This window comes from Notolepis coatsorum, assembly GCF_963971535.1.
Source record: "Notolepis coatsorum genome assembly, chromosome: 8".
Lineage (NCBI taxonomy): Eukaryota > Metazoa > Chordata > Actinopteri > Aulopiformes > Paralepididae > Notolepis > Notolepis coatsorum.
Genome location: NC_140172.1, coordinates 80713291 through 80737325, shown reverse-complemented (window position 1 = coordinate 80737325; position 24035 = coordinate 80713291). Strand labels below are relative to the sequence as shown.

Genomic DNA, 24035 nt, shown 5'->3' with positions numbered 1-24035 from the left:
AACACAATCGGCCGATACCGATATTTGTGGTAAAAAAGAATATTTGTAATTTTCTTTTATATATATATTTTTTTTAATGAAACTACTGTATATTTGTATGTGTATGTTTGTATTTGTAGGCCTCTTTACTTACTTAAAAAAAGGAAACATCAAGAAATATGTTTATGGTATTAATTCCACCATGCCATGTAGCACTATCCCTCTCCCAGTATGGTCTGGCGGCCTGCAGCTGGATACTGATGGGTTTTTAGTTCATTGATCTAGTAAAATTTGATGTAAAATGTCTGATATCTTATATCTGTGCTTGTGCAGGCTGTAGGCTGCACCCTGCTCTCTGTCTGCCTTCTCCCTCACTGCATTGGCGTGACCTGCTGACCTCTGGCTGTAGGCTCCTTCCACACACACCCACACACACACAGGGCTCCCTGTACATCCTGATCACGCGCACACGCACACACACTCACGTATACACACGCGCACACATCTCCCCCACCCAGCTGTCGCGCCCATGATTTATGGAGATGTTGTTCAAGACTAGGGGTCTCTCCTCGCCTACATCTGGAACCTATTAGCCCCCCCTTCTGAAAAAAGCACACACACAGCCTAGCACACACACACACACCACACACACACCCATACATACACACACGGATAATACACACACACCCCCCTCCCCTTCTCTCCTCCGTGCAAGAAGGTATAAATATGTCATGTAATGTGGATATTCTTCCCTTCTACTGGTGTGCGAGGAGCTGAGCCCACGGGCTGCAGGAGAGTTCTCTTCTCTGTGTGATGAAATAAAGACTCAGTTTAAAATACTCTGTCGTCCCGCGAATCCTTTGGTCGACTGGTCCACTACCATATCAATTAAGAATTCACGAGGGACAGGTTATCCCTTTCAATACTATTGTCTCAACCAGAGCTCTCAACCAATGCAATAGAACAATTTTGATTGACAGTCGATTCTGCCAATTACGTCACACCGCTAGCACCCACCTCCTGCTGTTCTTACCACCAATCGGCAAGCGTTTATTCATTTTCTACTTCCGGGCATGGCGCCATTGATCTGCTTGCGAGAAGAACCACAACAAGCTTACCGTAGCTAATACGTTAGCTGCCCGCCGACCAGCGCTCCACAGGATGTCCAAACGAGGCATAATGATTTTACTGCAACGAATGTTATAATAAAACAAAGCCTTTCTATACATTTGTCTGATTGTAAACTTTATTAACAGATTGCAGAATGGATTGGGTACAACTCTCAGGGCTCTATGAGCAACGGAAGGAACTGAGCTAGTAGTTCGGGTAAATACTATGCTTATGTTATTGAACGTGTAACACTAACTATATAACGTTAATGCCACAAAACGAATGTTTGTGTCATTTTAACAGCAGATACTTTCTTAAATGCCATCTTCCCGAGAGAGGGGTGTTGACGGGGAGCTGTGATGGGTTCGCTTGGTTGTGTTATTAGCATTGAACAGCTAACCGAAAGCTAGCGTTAACTAACGTTAAAGGTTTAGCCATAACGTTACCTTGGCTAAAGTTGGGGCTATTCATAATCCAGCAATAATGGCTGCAGACCTGCAAGCAAAGTACAGCAAGTTGGCAAAGGAGTATTCCAACGTAAATCACATTTTCACCAGTAACGTTAGTCTTTCCATATACCGGTAGCTCATGCTAGCTAACCTAGCTCACGTTAGCGTAGTCACTGAGCGACCACCTCGCGTACACAATTAATGACATGTTGCGGACAGCCATATCGGTGACAATGTTTAGCTTTTAGTGCCAAATGATAAGAGTCTGAAGCGGAGTCTCAAAAGAGAATGTTGAATATTTAGTAGTAACTTTGATGCAGTAGCTTGTGTGGGGGACTGGGGGCGGCGTTGTGCAGGACGGACCGAACTTATCGGCTACTGCCATCTGCACGTTCGAGCTTATCGGCCGATAGGCCGATTGCAGTCAACAAGGCACTTATCGGCCGATACCGATACCCGACCGATACATCGGTGCACCCCTAAAAGCGATCCCATGCACTCGAGTGTGTATCTAGACCCACGTTACAAGATATTACTGCCGGAGGAATTTCCTCGATGCACCGAGCGCCACTTCCGGTTTGGCTTGGAGTGTAACTCGCCCGACATCCACCAGGCGGCGGTATTGAGGCGTTGCAATATCAGACAGGGTCCAGCTGCAGACCCGGAGGGAGGCTGGATGAATTATGAATGCCATGGCGAAAATGTTTTATATTGATCCCAAAAACGAGTTAACTCGTTTCTGGCGCACAACGCAGATGTGTTAAGGGCAGATATCTATTTTTAAGAACATCTATTTTTAGGGGCAGATATCTATTTTTAGGGGCAAATGTGAGTGAAATACTTGCATTGTTGAGCCCCGTCTCAGACTAGAATAACATTTGTCCAACTAGTTCTTAAAACGCTATAAGGTTATAACCTCCTAGAGTAGGGCTGGGCGATATGGCCTCTAAATGATATCACGAAATGTTTTGGCTCTATCACGATACACAATATATATCGCAATATTTTGACATTTCCTCTAAAGTACTTAAAAATGCTTGATTTAACCCTTTGATGGATACAGTCAGTCACGCAAATATGATGATTATAATAGTCCCTGCAACAAGAGTAGTCTACTGACACACTAATACAGAATTTTTTTTATTAACATCTAAGACAATTTATATAAAAAGTCTTGGGTGCCTAAAATTTGTGTTTTCTATCCACTTTAGCCAACAATACACACATATATACTGTATGGATGACATTACCGATAACAGGTCCATTCTCTTTCCTCATAGCCCGGGGCTTGGCCATGGTCTTGTTCATGATGGCTAGGATCTCCCGCTTTGCCACTGCAAAATGGTCAGATTGAAAGAGTCAGACTGGTGTAACGTGGGTGGAAGAGGTAACACTGTGTGTAATCTGAAGGGTTAGAACGTCTGCTGTTGTCCGGACTCACCTGTGGCTTGTTGAATGGCTTCCATGACCAGTTTGAGGGGCAAGCCTGGAATCTTCACATCAGCCTAGAGAGTCAGATGGAAGTCAGACAAGAGTCATGTGAAGTAAGTGCATAATAGCTCCTTCACCATTGGGTTATTACACTTGTTTCACACAGGCTCTTTATGGTGAGAGGTAGAACTGTGCACAACTCCAACTTCCTAAACATGGTTGTGGCAAAGATCAAAACAAAGTTAATACCGGCACACACAAAACAATAATCTTCTTACTTATTGTGGGCAAAAGCCATCATGCTGAAACATGTTTTTTTTTTACCACAGTGAATACAAAAACTATTGATTTGCGAGTGTACTTGTATTCTGTTTCCTTGAACAAGGTCTTCTGATAGATAGAGAGAGAGAGAGAGAGAGAGAGAGAGAGAGAGAGAGAGAGATAGAGGGGCGAGAGCGAAAGAGAGAGAGAGGGAGAGACAAAGAGAGAGACGGATACAGAGAGCGAGAGAGCGAGACAGAGAGAGAGATAGAGAGAGACAGAGGGTGAGAGAGAGCGAGAGAGAGAGGGCGAGAGCGAAAGAGAGAGAGAGAGGGAGAGACAAAGAGAGAGACAGAGAGACAGAGAGAGAGACAGAGAGAGAGAGACAGAGAAACAGAGAGGGCGAGAGCGAGACAGGGATGGCGAGAGTGAGAGAGAGAGAGAGAGAGAGAGACAGATACAGAGAGAGAGCGAGAGAGAGAGAGAGAGACAGAGACAGAGAGAGAAATAGAGAGGGATAGAGGGTGAGAGAGAGCGAGAGATAGAGATAGAGAGACAGAGAGGGCGAGAGACAGAGAGAGGCACAGAGAGAGAGAGGGCGAGAGCGAGAGAGAGACACAGAGAGAGAGCGAGACAGAGAGAGATAGAGAGAGACAGAGGGCGAGAGATAGAGAGAGAGACACAGAGAGACAAAGAGAGAGAGAGAGAGAGAGTGAGAGAGAAAGGGGATTTTGAATAGACTTCTCACTCCTTCACCTCATTATGATTATTGCGTTTCACCAAAAGATTTTATGTTTTGTTAACGTTCCAATTTCTGAAAGACGGATGTTGCAGAGAATGCTCTGACACTGGTGACCTGATCTGCAGCGCTAAGATAGTTCTGGCTACAGATTTCTGGCTAGCAACTTTTCCTTTCTTTTAAACTGCTGCTTAATATTCTAAATCCCTGCCAGATCAGAGAGAGAAATGTAGATCAGAAGGCCTTGTTCACGGGACCACAGCTGCATGAACCACAGATGAAGCTAAAGGAGCGATCTGTTAATACTTCATTCATCCATCCATCCATCCACTCACCCACTTCACTTGGAACAGGGAGACTAGAGTTGGCATGGAGAGAGTAGAGCTGGCATTGAGAGACTAGAGCTGGCATTGAGAGACTAGAGCTGGCATTGAGAGAGTAGAGCTGGCATTGAGAGAGTAGAGCTGGCATTGAGAGACTAGAGCTGGCATTGAGAGAGTAGAGCTGGCATTGAGAGAGTAGAGCTGGCATTGAGAGAGTAACGCTGGCATTGAGAGAGTAAAGCTGGCATGGAGAGAGTAGAGCTGGCATTGAGAGACTAGAGCTGGCATTGAGAGAGTAGAGCTGGCATTGAGAGAGTAGAGCTGGCATTGAGAGAGTAGCGCTGGCTAGACATGGGCGGTATGACGGTATTACGGTATACCAGGGTATTTCGAAATCCCGTCGGAATGATTTTCAATACCGTGACGTCACAGACTGTGCGCCAAATCACAGATGCGTTTCTTTATATTACTCTGACACAGAGTTTTAACAGGGACGGCTGGTTGGTTGTAGTGCACAGCACGAGCCAGCAGAGGGCAGGGCAGTCTGTCTTTCCCTCTCTCAGTCAGAGCTCAGCAGAGCAGGATGACGCAACGCGCGTGTTCCTGTCGGTCTTCCATCTCGCATGTGTGTTCATCTGCACGACAAATAAAGACTTATTCTTCTATAGAATGCGGTTATGGACCGGTGGCCGTCCGTTTATTAAGGTCGAATGGACCATGGGTCAACTTCCAGACATCGGTTGATTGTGGATTTGGGTATCGAAACGTTTTTCTAAAGTTTTGAGAGTACGGATTCGTGCGTGAATGTGGACCCGGGAACACGTTGTTTGGGTAAGTAAGTTATGTTATGGTTAAGCGTATGGAAGATGAACGTATGGGGGTCCGGATATCTTTTCTTCGAAAGCGGGAAGTTAATAATAATATAATTGTCCGAGTTATGAATGCCGGGAGTGTATGTTGTTTGGTAAACCTTTCCAGTTCGACTCTGTGTGCGTATTGGCAGGGGTTTAACGGCTTAAGCTGGGTTTTGATTATCAGTTAATCGATGCAGATACAATTTTGTGCGTCTGTATGTGTAGTTGTGTACTACTGTCGTGAGTTTGTGAGTCACATTGGTCTAATTTCAGCCTCCGTTATACGTTCCGTATGACTCGTTTTATATCTGTGTCTCAAATGTGCGCGCTGTGCAGTCTTTTGGTAACACGGGTCGCTAAGGAATTTAACGTGTGCTTGCTTATGTAGAAACAATGCAAGATAACGAGACCTTTCATTATAACGTCTTGCAACTATGGTTATGACTAAGATATCAAGTATTTACTCTCGGAAAATCTTTATGTATGGCGATGACGAGTATATTGTTAACTTAGCCCCCCCCCCCCCCCCCCACTGATGAAATGAACGTATACCGGGGTGTGATGTCAGCAAGGTATGACGGTATGAAAAAAATGATACCGCCCAAGCCTAGCGCTGGCATTGAGAGAGTAAAGCTGGCATGGAGAGAGTAGAGCTGGCATTGAGAGTACTGGACAAAGCCTATGTCCATGCCGTTTCATTCTGGGAGCCATGGTTTAGCAAGTAGTGATCATCTCTAATGGAGGGTTAGGCATCAGGTCTCTAGTGAGGTTAAAGTACCACTGGGTTTAACCCTTTCACTACCACACTACCAAATGGTTAACCCTTTCACTACCACACTATTTGCTAGCACTCGCTTGTATTTAAATATGGTTAAGTATTGTGTGATTTTGTGTGAAGGGCGGACTAGCAAAGATTTTCATTGTATGGCATTTCATTGTAAAGATTTTCATTGTATGGCAAACTGTCTAACTGTGCACATGACAATAAACAATCTTGAATCTACAGACGGTTAACACTTTCACTACCACACTAGACGGTTAACCGTCTGTAGTGTGGTAGTAAAAGGGTTAACCTTCTGTAGTGTGGTAGTGAAAGGGTTAATGTTGTAGAGATGTAGCTACAGTACCTGTAAGGCGTTGATACCCTTGCTTGTTCCCGCCATTTTGAAGTCCATGTCTCCCAGGTAATCTTCTATTCCCTGTAAAGCACAGGCAGGAACCACTATTAAAAAGGGTTTAACTTTCGTCTCGCTCAAAGGCTGCCTTTCTGTCATCTTCTATGAGTTACCAAAGACCTTTCTGTCATCTTCTACGAGTTACCAAATACCTTTCAGTCATCTTCTACGAGTCAGTAGAATCAGTAGATTTTCTGACCTGCACGGTTTCAGCCAGCTAATCACACAACCCACAAGGGTATGCGATTCGACACAAACCACCATTGACCTCATTTTGACCTCTGACAAGTCCATGATCTCCAGTAAAGGGGTGATAGCATGCGGGTTAAGTGATCATTATATGATTTTCTGTACCCGCAAAAAGCTAAAACAGAAGGCCGGCTGTCACAAAACAGTCACATCTAGAGACCTCAAAACTTACTCTAGAGAGGCCTTTAACACTTTGGGTGCCGGGAAACGCTTTACAGCGTCTTTCCCGGCCATGCTCAAGGTGCCGAGGACGCTGTACAGCGTCTTTGATCTGTTTACATCTTTTTTCGATTTTCCCCGTCTGAACTTCACCGCCGAGCTTTTGGAAGAAAATTTTAACCGGAAACTGCATTTCCTCTCAAATTTCACTAGGTGGCAGTGTCCCCCTATTTTCTAACACTATCACAATAGGGGGAATATTGTACCCCACAATGAATCTGGCATTTGATTGGCCAGCATACCTGGCCAATGTAACCACAGGTATAAAACGTTAGCGCGATCCCAGAATCTACGAGGTTTTGGAGGAGAGAGAGAGAGAGAGATAGATAGAGCGATAGAGAGAGAGAGAGAGAGATTGAGAGAGAGATTTGAATTGAGATCAGCCTATAGTCTATATTTATAGTGTTATACAGTATAGTGGTAGTATCAGACTAATTGTAAGGTTTCAGCTGTGCTTTAGAAAGTACTTAGTCGTGCTAAGTAGTAGTACTATTCGAGGGATTAGTGTGTAGTCTAGGTAGTATATTTCAGTAGTAGTAATAGTAGTTTGATCAGTTAGTAGTTTCATTTAGATCAGTATGAAGAGACGTAGTGTAGGAAAGCGAGGGGACAATCCGGCGGCGGGTCGCTTTGTTCAGACGAAGCTGGCGTTTGGACCCGCGGTTGTTCAAGCAGCAGCAGCACCAACAGCACCAACGTCTTTGGTAGCTCCGATCGGAGAGAGCCGTGAGACCGTTGCTGGGCCCAGTAACGCGTCTCTCCCCGGGACCGGGAGCGGCTCTACCCGACGCAGTTCGAGGAAGAGGAAGGCTGCCGCTGTGGTCATAGCTTCTTCATGCGAGTCAGGGGACAGCGATTCGACCGCCCACGAATCTGATGGGAGCGCCGATTGGGAACCACCAGGTAATTACACGGTCTTATATATATATATATATATATGTGTGTGTGTGAAACGTGTATTTGATGATTTACATACTGTGACTATGTAACGTTAGTTCGACAAACCAACGGCGATATGCATGTGATTGTGTGTGTGTGTGAAACGTGTATTTGATGATTTACATACTGTGACTGTCTATGTAACGTTAGTTCGACAAACCAACGCCGGCGATATGCATGTGATTGTGTGTGTGTGAAACGTGTATTTGATGATTTACCTACCGCTTATTCTGTGACTATGTAACGTTAGTTTGCCAAACCTAACGCTGATATGCATTTATTATATTCTAGCTCCGGAATCATCTGACGATGATCTCGGCTTGGGTCGGAGGTATGAGTCTGATTCATCGCACGATTCAGACGTGGGAGTCGGACACGGTGGTGGTCGACGGGGCAACGGTACGTCATGTTTACTAATGCAATGTGAATATTGTTTTGTGCATGTTCAAATCGATAGTTGAATGATATAGGATATAGTAGGGATGTAGAGTACAGGCCACGCGACCATGTGCTACAGTTAGGTTGTCTTGTGTGCGTGTGTGTGTGTGTGTGTGTGCATGTGCACGCCCTTTGAAGTGGCTCTTTGAAGTGTGTAGCTATCATGTAAGTGATAATAGTTGCATGCTGGGCATGATACGACGTGGTGGTGGTGGTCGACGTGGTAATTGGTATGTTGCAATGTGAATATTGTTTTGTGCATGTTCAAATCAATAGTTGAATGATATAGGATATAGTAGGCATGCAGTACAGGCCACGCTACCATGTGCTACAGTTAGGTTGTCTTGTGTGCGTGTGTGTGTGTGTGTGTGCATGTGCACGCCCTTTGAAGTGGCTCTTTGAAGTGTGTAGCTATCATGTAAGTGATAATAGTTGCATGCTGGGCATGATACGACGTGGTGGTGGTGGTCGACGTGGTAATTGGTATGTTGCAATGTGAATATTGTTTTGTGCATGTTCAAATCGATAGTTGAATGATATAGGATATAGTAGGCATGCAGTACAGGCCACGCTACCATGTGCTACAGTTAGGTTGTCTTGTGTGCGTGTGTGTGTGTGTGTGTGCATGTGCACGCCCTTTGAAGTGGCTCTTTGAAGTGTGTAGCTATCATGTAAGTGATAATAGTTGCATGCTGGGCATGATACGACGTGGTGGTGGTGGTCGACGTGGTAATTGGTATGTTGCAATGTGAATATTGTTTTGTGCATGTTCAAATCAAGATATAGTAGGCATGTACAGGCCACTACATTTAGTTACATGGATGTGTGTGTGTGTGTGTGTGTAGATGCCTCACCCCATGCCATTTGATGTGTGTGTGTATGTGTGTGTGTGTGTGTGCAGTGTGTGTACACACACACACACACAAGATCAAAAGACATGCATCCTCTCCAACACCTTTGAACTTCGCAGTACATGGTGAGGCCTCTATATGCAAATTCCATTGATTACAGCACACACATACACAATGGCATGGACACATGGCGAGGCCTATATTTAAATGCATGGTTGTGTAGCATATGTAAAATTCCATTGATTACAACACACACACATGTACATGCTTTGATGGCCGCTGATTTATTTTGTGTTCACACAGCAGAACACTCCGAAACCGAATCCGGGGCCAATACACCAACATGCTTGGGTATGTACTAACTACATTTATGTATGTGTAAATGTATTACTATTGTGTTTTGTGAGACTTACTTACTGAATGAATTTAATCCAATTCAGATTCTGGCGCAGACCCTGCAGATAGTGACGCTGAGACTGGCAACGACATAGGATCACATTCTACTCCTGCAGGTAATTGTACATGGTGGTGACTGGCTGCTGCTAGAGCCTGGGCCTGGTGGTAGCTGGCTGCTGCTAGAGCCTGGGCCTGGTGGTGACTGGCTGCTGCTAGAGCCTGGGCCTGGTGGTGACTGGCTGCTGCAGGGCCTGGGCCTGGTGGTGACTGGCTGCTGCAGGGCCTGGGCCTGGTGGTGACTGGCTGCTGCAGGGCCTGGTCTGGTGGTGATGGTGGTAAATACAATGACAATGCGTTGCCCTAGTGTAATGTATTACATCATGTGATTCTAGAACTGGATGCTAGTCTGGACATGCCGGAACCTGTTGCAGGGCGGAAACGCACATCTAAGAGCGGTAAGTTGGCCTCACTCTGCACACCACTTCCAGCTCTGACCTCTGACCCCCACACCACGTCCAGCTCTGACATCTGAACCCCACACACACTCACTCATTCACTCACACAGTTTGTAACTACGTGGCATATGAATGTCTACAGTAGGGGTGTTATAGTATATTTGTATAATTGACAGGTCGTGGAGGAGCGAAGAGCAGGGCTGCGATCCGTCAGGAAGAGGAGAATGCCTGGTCTCGTGAGGGCTGGGTGCCTCAAAGGATCCCCTTCACAGCCCAACCGGGGTTGCTCCAGGACGCCAAGGCACTCAGATCTTACCGGCCTGCGAAATGGATGGATCTGTTCCTGACAGATGCTTTTCTGAACTCTATTGTTGCCCAGTCCAACCTCTACGCTGAGCAGTCCATTGCCCGGCTGGACCCCACGCTAACCAGTAGCAGGGCACTGCTTTGGAAGCCCCTCACATTGAAGGAGCTGAAGAAGTTCCTCGGACTCCATTTCCTTAGCAGTGTCCTGCGGAAGCCTCGCGTGGACCAGATGTGGACCACTGACGACATGATGTACACACCGTACTACTCTGATACCATGCCACGCAACAGGTTCCAATTGATCTGGCGATTCCTCCACTTTGCGGACAATACTTCCCTGGAGGTTAGAGACAAATTGTGCAAAGTACGCCCTGTAGTCGACCATGTAAACACGAGGTGCAAGGAGCTGTACCAGCCTGAACGCGAGCTCGCCATTGACGAGGGGGTGATGGCATGGCGAGGCCGCCTGACCTTCCGGGTCTACAACCCCAACAAGCCCACCCGCTATGGCATCAAGTCCTACTTCCTGTGCGAATCACGCACAGGATATTGCTTTTCATTTAAGCCATATTGTCGGGAAGGCTCGATCCTGGGGGACACGGTCGTCGGTCTGCTTGGACGTCTGTCTGGGGCCGGCTATACGCTCTACATGGACAACTTCTACAACTCGGTACGTATGTCAGCCAGGCTCCGACAGTTGAGGACCGACGTCTGTGGTACCCTCAGGAAGCACCGGGGCGAGCCAGCCATCATCAAGAACATTACCAAACGTGACATCGGTGTGGGGGAGCGCATTGCGGTCAACAACAAGGAGGTCCTGATCGTGGCATGGCGCGATAAGAGAATCGTGAAGACCATCAGCAGCTTCCACGAGGACACTATGGAAAAGGCGATGGTGTGGAAGAAGCAGAAGAAGGGCAAAGCGCTGAGGGTGGAGATGCTCAAGCCAACATCAATCATGGAGTACAATAAATTCATGAACGGCGTCGATCAGCTGGATCAAAATATATCGTACTATCCGGTTACACGTAAGACTGGAAAGTGGACCAAAAAGTTTGTGATGTATCTGATCCAAATATGTATCTTCAACGCGTTTGTCTTGTACAAAAAAAAGCACCCACAAGGGCATTACTCCAACCTCTTCCGGTTCACCAGGGCTGTGGCGCGGACCTACACAGACGGTAAGGAGAAGAAGATTCCTGGGGTGACAGCGGAGATGGAGGCGGAGGCGGAGGCAGGGGAGGAGGCAGGGGAGGAGGCAGGGGGTGGGGATGAGGAGGAGGCAGGGGCTGAGCAGGTGGGGCGTGTCGACCCTAGGGCCCCACTGGGGGACCCGCAGAGCAGATTAGTGGGTGGCTTTGTGAAGCATGTAATGGTTGCATACAAAGCCACCCCGAAGAGAAAGCTACCGTGTAGGAAATGTCGTGTCTGCAGTAGGCGTGGCATCAGGAGTGAGACCAGATATTTTTGCACATCGTGCAAAGTCCCCCTGCATCGTGACAAATGCTTCGCTCTGTACCACACAAAGAGGGATTTCTCTAAATAGTTTCTTTATTAGTTGTCATACAGAAGTACAGACTACTTCTAAATAATCCGGCACACAGAAGTACAGATTACTTCTAAATAATCCATCATTGTGTGATACAGACAGAACCATGTGTACCGGTACATAGTATAGCTAGCTGAGTGTAGTATAGTATAGTGTAGTATAGTATAGTATAGTATATTGTAGTATAGTATAGTATAGTATAGTGTATGGGTAGTTGCACTGTTTTCTGTACAAGACAAATGCGTTGAACACATGTATTTGGGCCACGGTTGTCGATATTGCATAGGCATGTTTGGACCACTTGCAGATGAGACGTTATGTTAGCGATCTAGCTGTATCGACTCCATTCATAATTTGCATTGTGTGTGTATATAGTTTTTTTTTATTTATCTTTTTCCCCCCTCATTTTTACCGTTTGCACAGAACCAATGGTTGCTGACAGTCACCCAGTTTAAAAAAGTATATACTGTAGGTAACATACCACACTTTTCTAATGCAGTCCATTGGCCTATTATTTATATACTTTGGAAGCATGTATTGGATATTTTTTGGTCCACAGATCATCTGGCGCTTCATCCATTTATCAATGGACAATGCAGTCATCGATGCGAGAGACCAAGTAAGATATGCCCTGTAGTTCATGTGACGTGAATGTTACCAGCAAACTTCTAAATGCACTGAAACAATGGTTGGTTATCCTCCAGTGTTCACTTTTTATAAGGTATTGTCTTTGTAAATTACCATAATCCTATACTGTGAATGTTACCAACAAACTCCTAAATGCACTGACACAATGGTTGGTTATCATCAGCCAGTGTTCACTTTTTATAAGGTATTGTCTTGGTAAATTACCATAATCCTATACTGTGAATGTTACCAACAAACTCCTAAATGCACTGAAACAATGGTTGGTTATCATCACAGTGTTCACTTTTTATAAGGTATTGTCTTGGTAAATTACCATAATCCTATACTGTGAATGTTACCAACAAACTCCTAAATGCACTGAAACAATGGTTGGTTATCATCACAGTGTTCACTTTTTATAAGGTATTGTCTTGGTAAATTACCATAATCCTATACTGTGAATGTTACCAACAAACTCCTAAATGCACTGAAACAATGGTTGGTTATCATCACAGTGTTCACTTTTTATAAGGTATTGTCTTGGTAAATTACCATAATCCTATACTGTGAATGTTACCAACAAACTCCTAAATGCACTGAAACAATGGTTGATTATCCTCCAGTGTTCACTTTTTATAAGGTATTGTCTTGGTAAATTACCATAATCCTATACTGTGAATGTTACCAACAAACTCCTAAATGCACTGAAACAATGGTTGATTATCCTCCAGTGTTCACTTTTTATAAGGTATTGTCTTGGTAAATTACCATAATCCTATACTGTGAATGTTACCAACAAACTCCTAAATGCACTGAAACAATGGTTGGTTATCCTCCAGTGTTCACTTTTTATAAGGTATTGTCTTTGTAAATTACCATAATCCTATACTGTGAATGTTACCAACAAACTCCTAAATGCACTGACACAATGGTTGGTTATCATCAGCCAGTGTTCACTTTTTATAAGGTATTGTCTTGGTAAATTACCATAATCCTATACTGTGAATGTTACCAACAAACTCCTAAATGCACTGAAACAATGGTTGATTATCCTCCAGTGTTCACTTTTTATAAGGTATTGTATTGGTAAATTACCATAATCCTATACTGTGAATGTTACCAACAAACTCCTAAATGCACTGAAACAATGGTTGATTATCCTCCAGTGTTCACTTTTTATAAGGTATTGTCTTGGTAAATTACCATAATCCTATACTGTGAATGTTACCAACAAACTCCTAAATGCACTGAAACAATGGTTGATTATCCTCCAGTGTTCACTTTTTATAAGGTATTGTCTTGGTAAATTACCATAATCCTATACTGTGAATGTTACCAACAAACTCCTAAATGCACTGAAACAATGGTTGGTTATCATCACAGTGTTCACTTTTTATAAGGTATTGTCTTGGTAAATTACCATAATCCTATACTGTGAATGTTACCAACAAACTCCTAAATGCACTGAAACAATGGTTGATTATCCTCCAGTGTTCACTTTTTATAAGGTATTGTATTGGTAAATTACCATAATCCTATACTGTGAATGTTACCAACAAACTCCTAAATGCACTGAAACAATGGTTGATTATCCTCCAGTGTTCACTTTTTATAAGGTATTGTCTTGGTAAATTACCATAATCCTATACTGTGAATGTTACCAGCATATAATGCACAGCAACAATGGTTGGTACTGATGACTTGTCACCCAGTTTATTGAACATATTTTACAATAAAAATGTTCATGGCATCAAAGTTTCAAGTTTTTTGCATTGTAAAGTATTCTGTATTTTATAATAATGTTGTCTGGACCTACACCAGTAGTTATAAAACTTACTTGTTCATTAGCGCCAGGCATATCAATCAAATGACCAACAAAGTAATCAATCAATCAAACAAATCAATCTATGAATCAAACTATCAACAAAACAATCAAACATTCTATCAAGCAAATGACCAACAAAGTAATCAATCAAACAAATCAATCTATGAATCAAACTATCAACAAAACAATCAAACATTCTATCAATCAAATGACCAACAAAGTAATCAATCAATCAAACCAATCAATCTATGAATCAAACTATCAACAAAACAATAAAACATTCTATCAAGCAAATTACCAACAAAACAATCAAACATTCTATCAATCAAATGACCAACAAAGTAATCAATCAATCAAACAAATCAATCTATGAATCAAACTATCAACAAAACAATCAAACATTCTATCAATCAAATGACCAACAAAGTAATCAATCAATCAAACCAATCAATCTATGAATCAAACTATCAACAAAACAATCAAACATTCTATCAATCAAATGACCAACAAAGTAATCAATCAATCAAACCAATCAATCTATGAATCAAACTATCAACAAAACAATCAAACATTCTATCAAGCAAACTATCAACAAAACAATCAAACATTCTATCAATCAAATGACCAACAAAGTAATCAATCAATCAAACAAATCAATCTATGAATCAAACTATCAACAAAACAATCAAACATTCTATCAATCAAATGACCAACAAAGTAATCAATCAATCAAACCAATCAATCTATGAATCAAACTATCAACAAAACAATCAAACATTCTATCAAGCAAATTACCAACAAAGTAATCAATCAATCAAACAAATCAATCTATGAATCAAACTATCAACAAAACAATCAAACATTCTATCAAGCAAACTATCAACAAAACAATCAAACATTCTATCAATCAAATGACCAACAAAGTAATCAATCAATCAAACAAATCAATCTATGAATCAAACTATCAACAAAACAATCAAACATTCTATCAATCAAATGACCAACAAAGTAATCAATCAATCAAACAAATCAATCTATGAATCAAACTATCAACAAAACAATCAAACATTCTATCAATCAAATGACCAACAAAGTAATCAATCAATCAAACAAATCAATCTATGAATCAAACTATCAACAAAACAATAAAACATTCTATCAATCAAACCAATAAAACAATCTGTCAAACAATCAATCAATCAAACCATCCATCCATCCATCCCAGTCTAAATTGCTTTATAACACGTTCAGTACCTATTATCACCCCGCCGGCACACCTTTCATAAAAGTGCCTGTAACTTCTGTTCTAAATAATTTACCTCCACTTTTATCTTTTGTTGACGTTTTTTAACTTGTAATTGTGAACGAACGAAGACATGCAGAAACAAACGGTTTTTTGCATTGTGTACATCAACTTGTCGTCTTCAAATGAGCCCAACCATTTCCCCATAGTTATAATATAAAATATAGAAATAGCTCCGCTAAGATCATGAGATATGCTAGAATCGTCCAGGAATCCTGGCAACCCACAGTCATTTTCCGGATTTTTGGCCGGCACCCAAAGTGTTAACCTAGAACTGGGGAGCTTGGACTGGTCAGATGAGCTCAGTGGTACACAGGTTGAAGAAACATGGCTTGGATTCAAAACCAAATTCACAGCAATACTCAACAACATGGCACCGATAAGAACCACCAGGGTTAAAAATCGCGCTGAGGCATGGATGCACACTGAAATACTGGCCGCTATGAAAACCAGAGACAAAAAATGCTCTGAACTTCATAAAAGTCAGACAAAGCTTTCCAAAAGCTCAAACAGTGAACTCCAAGCCCACGTGGTTGAACTAAAAATCCAAAGAAACAGACTAAGAAATGACGTAAACACCATGATCAGAACCGCAAAAAGAAATTTCATCAACGACAAAACTGAGGAAAACAAAAACAAACCCCGCGAACTTTGGAAATTACTCAATAATCAACTAGGCTGCAGTAAAAAACTTAAAACCAGATTCTCAAACATAAACATAAAGACGGACAACACGCTCATCACAGACAAGCTGGATGTAGCCAATTACTTAAACATCTTCTTCACAAACATAGCCACAACACTGGTAAACAAACTACCCTCCCACTCAGGGCATTATGGGGTAGAACACATAGTAGCATACTACAAAAACCTAGGGGTCCACAAAGACGACTTCAAACTTGAAATGGTAACAACCGATGAGGTACTCAAAAAATTGAGCGCCCTCCAACCTAACAAGGCCACTGGCCATGACAACATCCCCTCCAAATTCCTCAGAGACGCAGCAGCCGCCATCACCCCAGTCATCACACACATAATAAACCTCTCTATAAAACAGGGGCACGTCCCCAAGGACTTCAAAATTGCGAGAGTGACCCCTCTACACAAAAAGGGCAGCAAATTAGACCCAGGCAACTACCGCCCTGTTTCTATTCTTACCTCCATCTCGAAAGTCATGGAGAAAATAGTCTACGAACAGGTCGAAAAGTACCTGGCGGAAAAAAACCTAATCTACGAATTCCAATCTGGCTTCAGAACGTCCCACTCCACTGACACATGCCTCCTCTATTTGAACGACCACATCAAACAAGAGGTGGACGCTGGCAAATACTGCGGCATGGTCATGCTGGACCTACAAAAGGCCTTCGACACTGTCAATCACTCCATTCTAATGGACAAGCTAAAAGCAATTGGTTTTGATAGCCTATCAGTGAGCTGGATGCAATCCTACCTGGAGGGGAGAGAACAGATGGTAGAGGTAAACGGTACTCTATCCCCCCCCCTCACAGTGAGCTGTGGTGTTCCACAAGGAAGCATACTAGGACCGCTACTCTTCCTAATTTATGCAAATGACATGTCGTCAGCCTGTGACTGCAACTTGTTCCTGTTTGCGGACGACTCAGCCCTGCTGGTCTCTGACAAGAACAAATTGCAGGTTGAAAAAACCCTCAGCACGGAACTAGGCAAAATCTGCATATGGCTCGCTGATAACAAACTATCATTACACATGGGCAAAACAGAGTCCATTCTCTTCGGTTCAAATAACAAACTCAGCAAGACCGACGGCTTCTCAGTTACAGTGGGTGACAATATTGTCACAAGGAAAGACGAAATTACCTACCTGGGTTCCATCCTAGAGGCAAATCTTTCCTGTGACAAAATGGCATCCAATGTAATAAAAAAAGTCAACCAACGAACTAGATTCTTGTACCGGATCTCCTCTCTGGTAAACAAGAATACCCTGAGGACTCTGGCAGGAGCACTCATTCAAGGGTACTATGACTATGCGTGCACCTCATGGTACCAAAGCACCTCAAAGGCGCTTAAAACAAAATTACAAACATCACAAAACAAACTGGTCAGACTACTACTTGACCTGAACCCCAGAACCCACCTCACCCCTGCCCACTTTGCCAACCTAGGATGGCTTAGAGTAGACGACAGAGTACAGCAACTTGCAATGGGCCTGGTCTACAAGATACACTATACGACCGGGGTGCCCATGTACATGTCAAAATACTTCCCAAAGGTCAGTGAATACCACAACCACTACACCAGAGGAAGCTCAACAAATCATGTTAAACCCAGATTCGGCTCAAACAAGGGACTAAACACGTTTCGCAATTATGCCACAACAATGTGGAACGCCCTACCCAAAGCTGTAAAGGAATGTGAATCCCTGCCCACATTCAAAACCGCCCTTAAAGAGCACCTACGGGAGGCTGCAATTCGAAACTGGCCACCGTAAATGCCCAAAACCCCCACCACCTCCTAATAGACAGTCTCCTCCCCACCGCATGTATATATTCCCTCCCCGCCGTATGTATATTCCCCTCCCACCCACCCACCCCCTCCTAATGTACAGTCCCCTCCCCATCATATGTATATACTCTGTCAGGATCTAGGGGTAACAGTACTGTATATTTGAATACCGCCTATGTCACAAATGTATCAGTACTAAATACCTATATGTCCCTATGCCATAAATGTCATGTATGTTATGTATGTCATAAATGTCTATATGAATTGAAAATGGGGGACCCTGATGGAAACAAGACAAACGTCTTTCTCAGGTCTGCATCCCCTTAACAATTGTATGTATTGAGCCGTACTGTATTGTACCCATTCTGCAATCTGTTAAATAAAGTTTTCATTCATTCATTCATTCATTCATTCATTCATTACCAAAGACGTTTCTGTCATCTTCTACGAGTTACCAAAGACCTTTCTGTCATCTTCTACAAGTTACAAAAGACGTTTAAAAATATCTGGAGAAATGTGTCATGGCTCCTCCTCCCTCTTAACACGAGATGAAACCACTGTTTGGCTTTGGGGGGGAGGGGCGGAGTGCACCGCTGTGAAGGAAGGGTGCGCTGCATTTACAACACAAGACTAAATGAGAGCAACACCGCATGCAGCACAATAATAGTTTTATCTAGATTATCTCGTTTTAATGATTGTGGGAAAACAAAACCGTAATTGAAGTCGATACTCGATTAATCACGCAGCCTTAGCCTGTACTCTATCTGCAGGGAGCAACACTGAGAGCTGGGGGGCGGGATGTCCTGCAGCAGTGACAGCAGATCCCTGAAACTCTATAGCAGTGTGTGAATGCTGCTACCACGTGCAGTAGGGATGGGTACCGAATCCGGTACTTTTAAGGGTATCGACCGAATCATGTCGGTACTCAGTGGCGTCTTTTCAATAAAAGGCAAGGTATGGCGATGAGGGGGGGAGTGGTGAAGGGGGGGTTTCCCCCCCTTTGTGGATTTTTTTGTCAAATCAGTTGTGCAATAGTCACTTTTGGTGAGTTGTTTCTATACAATTCAGTTATATGACATTTAGGTATGACACAGGACTACACAAGCATTTTTAGTATAGAAATGTGTCAACAGACTAAAGCAGGGAACCACAATATTTTGCATACGAATTATGCAGAATGTAATATCATAACTGTCTATTACTTTTCTTGCAATTGAGCCAATTTTCCTTAGGTACGGTTTTGAGGTGTGTGTTCAACAGAATGTAGTATCAAAATCACATTCACAAAAAGTATGGGTTACTGAATGCTGAACTGCACTATTATAATCACTAAGCCAGACCTTACCTGTGTCCCTGTACCACTTGTCTCTGCTGCCCTTTGATAAAAAAACGTCCCTATGTCCATTTTCCTTTTTTTGGGGCATATTTCAGTTAGTCACAGTAAAAGTCACCTAGTAAAAGTGAGATAATTGACAATATCAAAACATGCTAGGGCTGTACCGAATAGTTCGAAGCTTCGTTCATAATGTTGACATTCTAATTCTAAATCAACATAGAAAATTGTAAAAAAAAAAAAGAAAAATCTTTTTTTTTACATTTTTTTTTGCCAATGTATGGCGAGCAGGGGCGTATTTGGCACGGGGGACATTGGAATGGGTCCCCCCCATTTTTTCAGAATGCAGTTATGTCCCCCCCCCTTCTGACTACCTGTCCTACTATTATGCAAAGAGGAGTAGATGGGGGTCGCATTCTTGCCCTTATCTAGAGCTAAACCAGCAGCAGTGACGACACCAGCAGTGTGTGTGTGTGTGTGTGTGTGGTGCGTTCCTGAAATCAACTGGGAGTACACTCGCTATTTGCATATCAATAGCCCCGGTCGTCAGGTGTGTTAAATACGACCGGCGCTATTGATATGCAAATAGCGAGTACTTATCTGGGCTTGCACTTAGTAGTTAGGAGCACTTAGGAGTTCAAAAGTGCGTTCATTCTCAGCACTCTGTTATAACGGCGTTCAAAGATGTGCCAGATTTCATATGTATTTCAGCCGAAAACCCAGTTAAAATACACCGTAAACAGGCTTTAAAATTATGTGGAAAACCAACCAATCTGGCAACCCCTGCTACGTCATCAGACTCATCACAACAACAGCTGAATCTGCGTCTGCGAGCAGAAGCTGAGCGCTGCGCAGCAGCAGGTCGAGAGCAGCACTCGCTCAGAGTCAGACTCTACCTCTTGACGTCGGTGCTTGGGGATTTAAAATAGTTTAACGTTAAAGTCAGTACTGACTCAGACGGAAACAATCTAACGTTTGTCTGTAAACTTTGTCCACCCGGTTTGAAGAAGCAAGTCCCCACATCGACGCGACCTCGACGACGTCGACAGCAACATTGAGAGAATATGCAAACGTCCTGTTTTAGTTTTCATAATAAAGACAATTCAAGCAAAGTTGTTCCTCATGTTTTTGAAAATATACTGTAGAGATGAAAGCGTTATGGAAATGCCAGTATTCTGATTGCTGTCTGTGTGGTTCAATATTTAAAAAAAATAATAGTTTGCAGCAACGTATTGAAAAAAGAACTAACAAAATGGGCCGTTCAATATCTCCTTTAAATATGTTCGAAATGTCAAACAGACCTGGGTACCTACAGGCTACAGTCTATCACTACTTTTGGGAATCTAAGTGTTTATCCAGGTTCTGGGGCCAAGTGATTGATTGATTGAACACTTGATGTAAACAAGACGAAAGTCTTTCTCTGGTCTGCATCCCCTTAACAATTGTATGTATTGAGCTGTACTGTATCAGGGTCCCCCATTTTCAATTAATCAGGACATACATGACATACAGATAGACAGTACTGCTACATCTATAAATTTATGACATACCAGATTTGCAAATACAGTACTGTTTGTGATACAAAAAAGATACATGACATACAGATAGACAGTACTGCTACATCTATACATTGGAACCCTGGAGATCTCTGAATGCAATGTAATTCTGTATGTATGAGCTCAGTGTGTCGTTTACATGGAGAAATGGCGCCACCGCCTGGGAAAATGCGGTATTGCACCCCTGGTATTAAAAAAAATCGAGGTAGAGAGGGGGGGGGGGGGGGGGGCCCCCCTAACCCCCCCCCAGCGACGTCACTCGCCACGCCCACAAATCTGTCCCCGGCACACTTGGAGAGAGAGTTACGCCACTGATGGCGAGTGCCATACCTTGCCATACCAAATGGACGCCCCTGTCGGTACTACAGAGTACCGATTCATGTGAGATGATGTCAACATTTCGTTTACTGCTAAACTAAACCTATGAAGTGTGCTGCACGTTCACGTCAACGTTCATGCCCACAATACACACTTACCTAGGATTTGACTTGATTCAACAACAACAAAGCAGTCGGGGCAATGGCAAGCTGAGAACGGTTGCAAGTGTGGTTACACTTTACAAAGCTAGATGCAGACAATGCTTGCTGCAATATTATATATATATTAAATAATAATGATAAATTATTTTAAGTTTGGATTTTTTTTCTTTTTTTTTTTACAACTGAGGTAGGTAGATTACATTTTTAGAGACTAAAGTACAGAAAAAGGTACCATTGGGTACCGGTATCGGTTCAAATGTGAACGGTACCCAACCCTACTAATATAATATAATATTATACATTGTTCTAATCATACTATTAACCATAACCGTAGGGAAGAGCGGTCTGTACCAGAATGTCAGTCAATAATCTGTAGTCTTCAATCTCTGTGGGTTTTTCTGGGTTGGGTTTGGAGATGAGACCGATGGCTACACCTGCCACAGCGGATGTGATGGGGACACCTGCGACACACGAACATGAATGTTTCAGTTTAGAGGGAAGCATAGCAAAGCCGCTGCTTCACATCACTTTTGATTTGATATGTATTTACTATTTAGACATGATATGTATTTAGACATGAGGCGACAGTATCTAAAGTATGGTATCTAAAGTATGGATACTAGTTGTAGTATAATATCTAAAGTCTGGATACTAGTTGTAGTATAATATCTAAAGTCTGGATACTAGTTGTAGTATTATCTAAAGTATGGATACTAGTTGTAGTATAATATCTAAAGTATGGATACTAGTTGTAGTATAATATCTAAAGTCTGGATACTAGTTGTAGTATAATATCTAACGTATATACTAGTTGTAGTATAATATCTAAAGTCTGGATACTAGTTGTATTATAATATCAAAATTCTGGATACTAGTTTTAGTATAATATCTAAAGTCTGGATACTAGTTGTATTATAATATCAAAATTCTGGATACTAGTTTTAGTATAATATCTAAATTCTGGATACTAGTTGTAGTATAATATCTAAAGTCTATACTAGTTTTAGTATAATGGATACTAGTTGTAGCATAATATCTAAAGTCTGGATACTAGTTGTAGTATAATATCTAAAGTATATACTAGTTGTAGTATAATATCTAAAGTATATACTAGTTGTAGTATAATATCTAAAGTCTGGATACTATTTGTAGTATAATATCTAAAGTCTATAGTAGTTGTAGTATAATATCTAAAGTATATACTAGTTGTAGTATAATATCTAAAGTCTGGATACTATTTGTAGTATAATATCTAAAGTCTATAGTAGTTGTAGTATAATATCTAAAGTCTGGATACTAGTTGTAGTATAATATCTAAAGTCTGGATACTAGTTGTAGCATAATATCTAAAGTCTGGATACTAGTTGTAGTATAATATCTAAAGTATATACTAGTTGTAGTATAATATCTAAAGTATATACTAGTTGTAGTATAATATCTAAAGTCTGGATACTATTTGTAGTATAATATCTAAAGTCTATAGTAGTTGTAGTATAATATCTAAAGTCTGGATACTAGTTGTAGTATAATATCTAAAGTCTGGATACTAGTTGTAGTATAATATCTAAAGTATGGATACTACTTGTAGTATAATATCTAAAGTCTGGATACTAGTTGTAGTATAATATCTAAAGTCTGGATACTAGTTGTAGTATAATATCTAAAGTATATACTAGTTGTAGTATAATATCTAAAGTCTGGATACTAGTTGTATTATAATATCTAAATTCTGGATACTAGTTTTAGTATAATATCTAAATTCTGGATACTAGTTGTAGTATAATATATAAAGTCTATACTAGTTTTAGTATAATATCTAAAGTATGGATAATAGTTGTAGTATAATATCTAAAGTCTGGATACTAGTTGTAGTATAATATCTAAAGTATATACTAGTTGTAGTATAATATCTAAAGTATATACTAGTTGTAGTATAATATCTAAAGTATATAATAGTTGTAGTATAATATCTAAAGTATGGATACTATTTGTAGTATAATATCTAAAGTCTATAGTAGTTGTAGTATAATATCTAAAGTCTGGATACTAGTTGTAGTATAATATCTAAAGTCTGGATACTAGTTGTAGTATAATATCTAAAGTATATACTAGTTGTAGTATAATATCTAAAGTATATACTAGTTGTAGTATAATATCTAAAGTATATAATAGTTGTAGTATAATATCTAAAGTATGGATACTAGTTGTAGTATAATATCTAAAGTCTATAGTAGTTGTAGTATATCTAAAGTCTATACTAGTTGTAGTATAATATCTAATGTATGGATTGGATTAGCCCCTTTCGTGACTGCGATGTGCAAGCCAGGGGCTTTTGAATACGCAGTCACTTATAGCTCCCTAGTAGCCAGGTTAATTTGGACCACCAAGCACTGCTTAAAAGCTCGGGGTGGGTCCGAAATATATCAGATATAAATTTCAAAAGGTACCCAGCGTTCAATTAGGGCTTCACACACACACGGCGGGGTTTGAAAGCTCGGCGTTGCTAATAAACATTTTAAATCATTCTTATAAACTGGTCAACACTGCATTATTTCCGGCGTTGGGTGCATGATGCGCAAGCGCTGTGATCACAGCGCAGGCACACCAGGCAGCCAAATACGGAAATACAGCCGTTTTGAGCAGTGTTGACCAGTTTATAAAAATGATTTAAAATGTTTATTAGCAACGCCGAGCTTTCAAACCCTGCC

At 41.7% G+C, this 24035-nt stretch overlaps 1 protein-coding gene across 1 annotated transcript in view; it reads right to left on the bottom strand.

Moving 5' to 3' along the window:
* Window positions 1-24035, bottom strand: part of pnpt1 (polyribonucleotide nucleotidyltransferase 1) — a 127872-nt gene that overhangs the window by 39228 nt on the left and 64609 nt on the right. Inside the window, exons 19-22 of the mRNA XM_084320028.1 lie at window positions 21679-21788; window positions 6274-6345; window positions 2980-3043; window positions 2789-2872 (exon numbers count right to left, since the gene is read on the bottom strand). Coding sequence (XP_084176154.1) covers window positions 2789-2872; window positions 2980-3043; window positions 6274-6345; window positions 21679-21788 — 330 coding nt within the window. The remainder of the gene's footprint in view (window positions 1-2788; window positions 2873-2979; window positions 3044-6273; window positions 6346-21678; window positions 21789-24035) is intronic.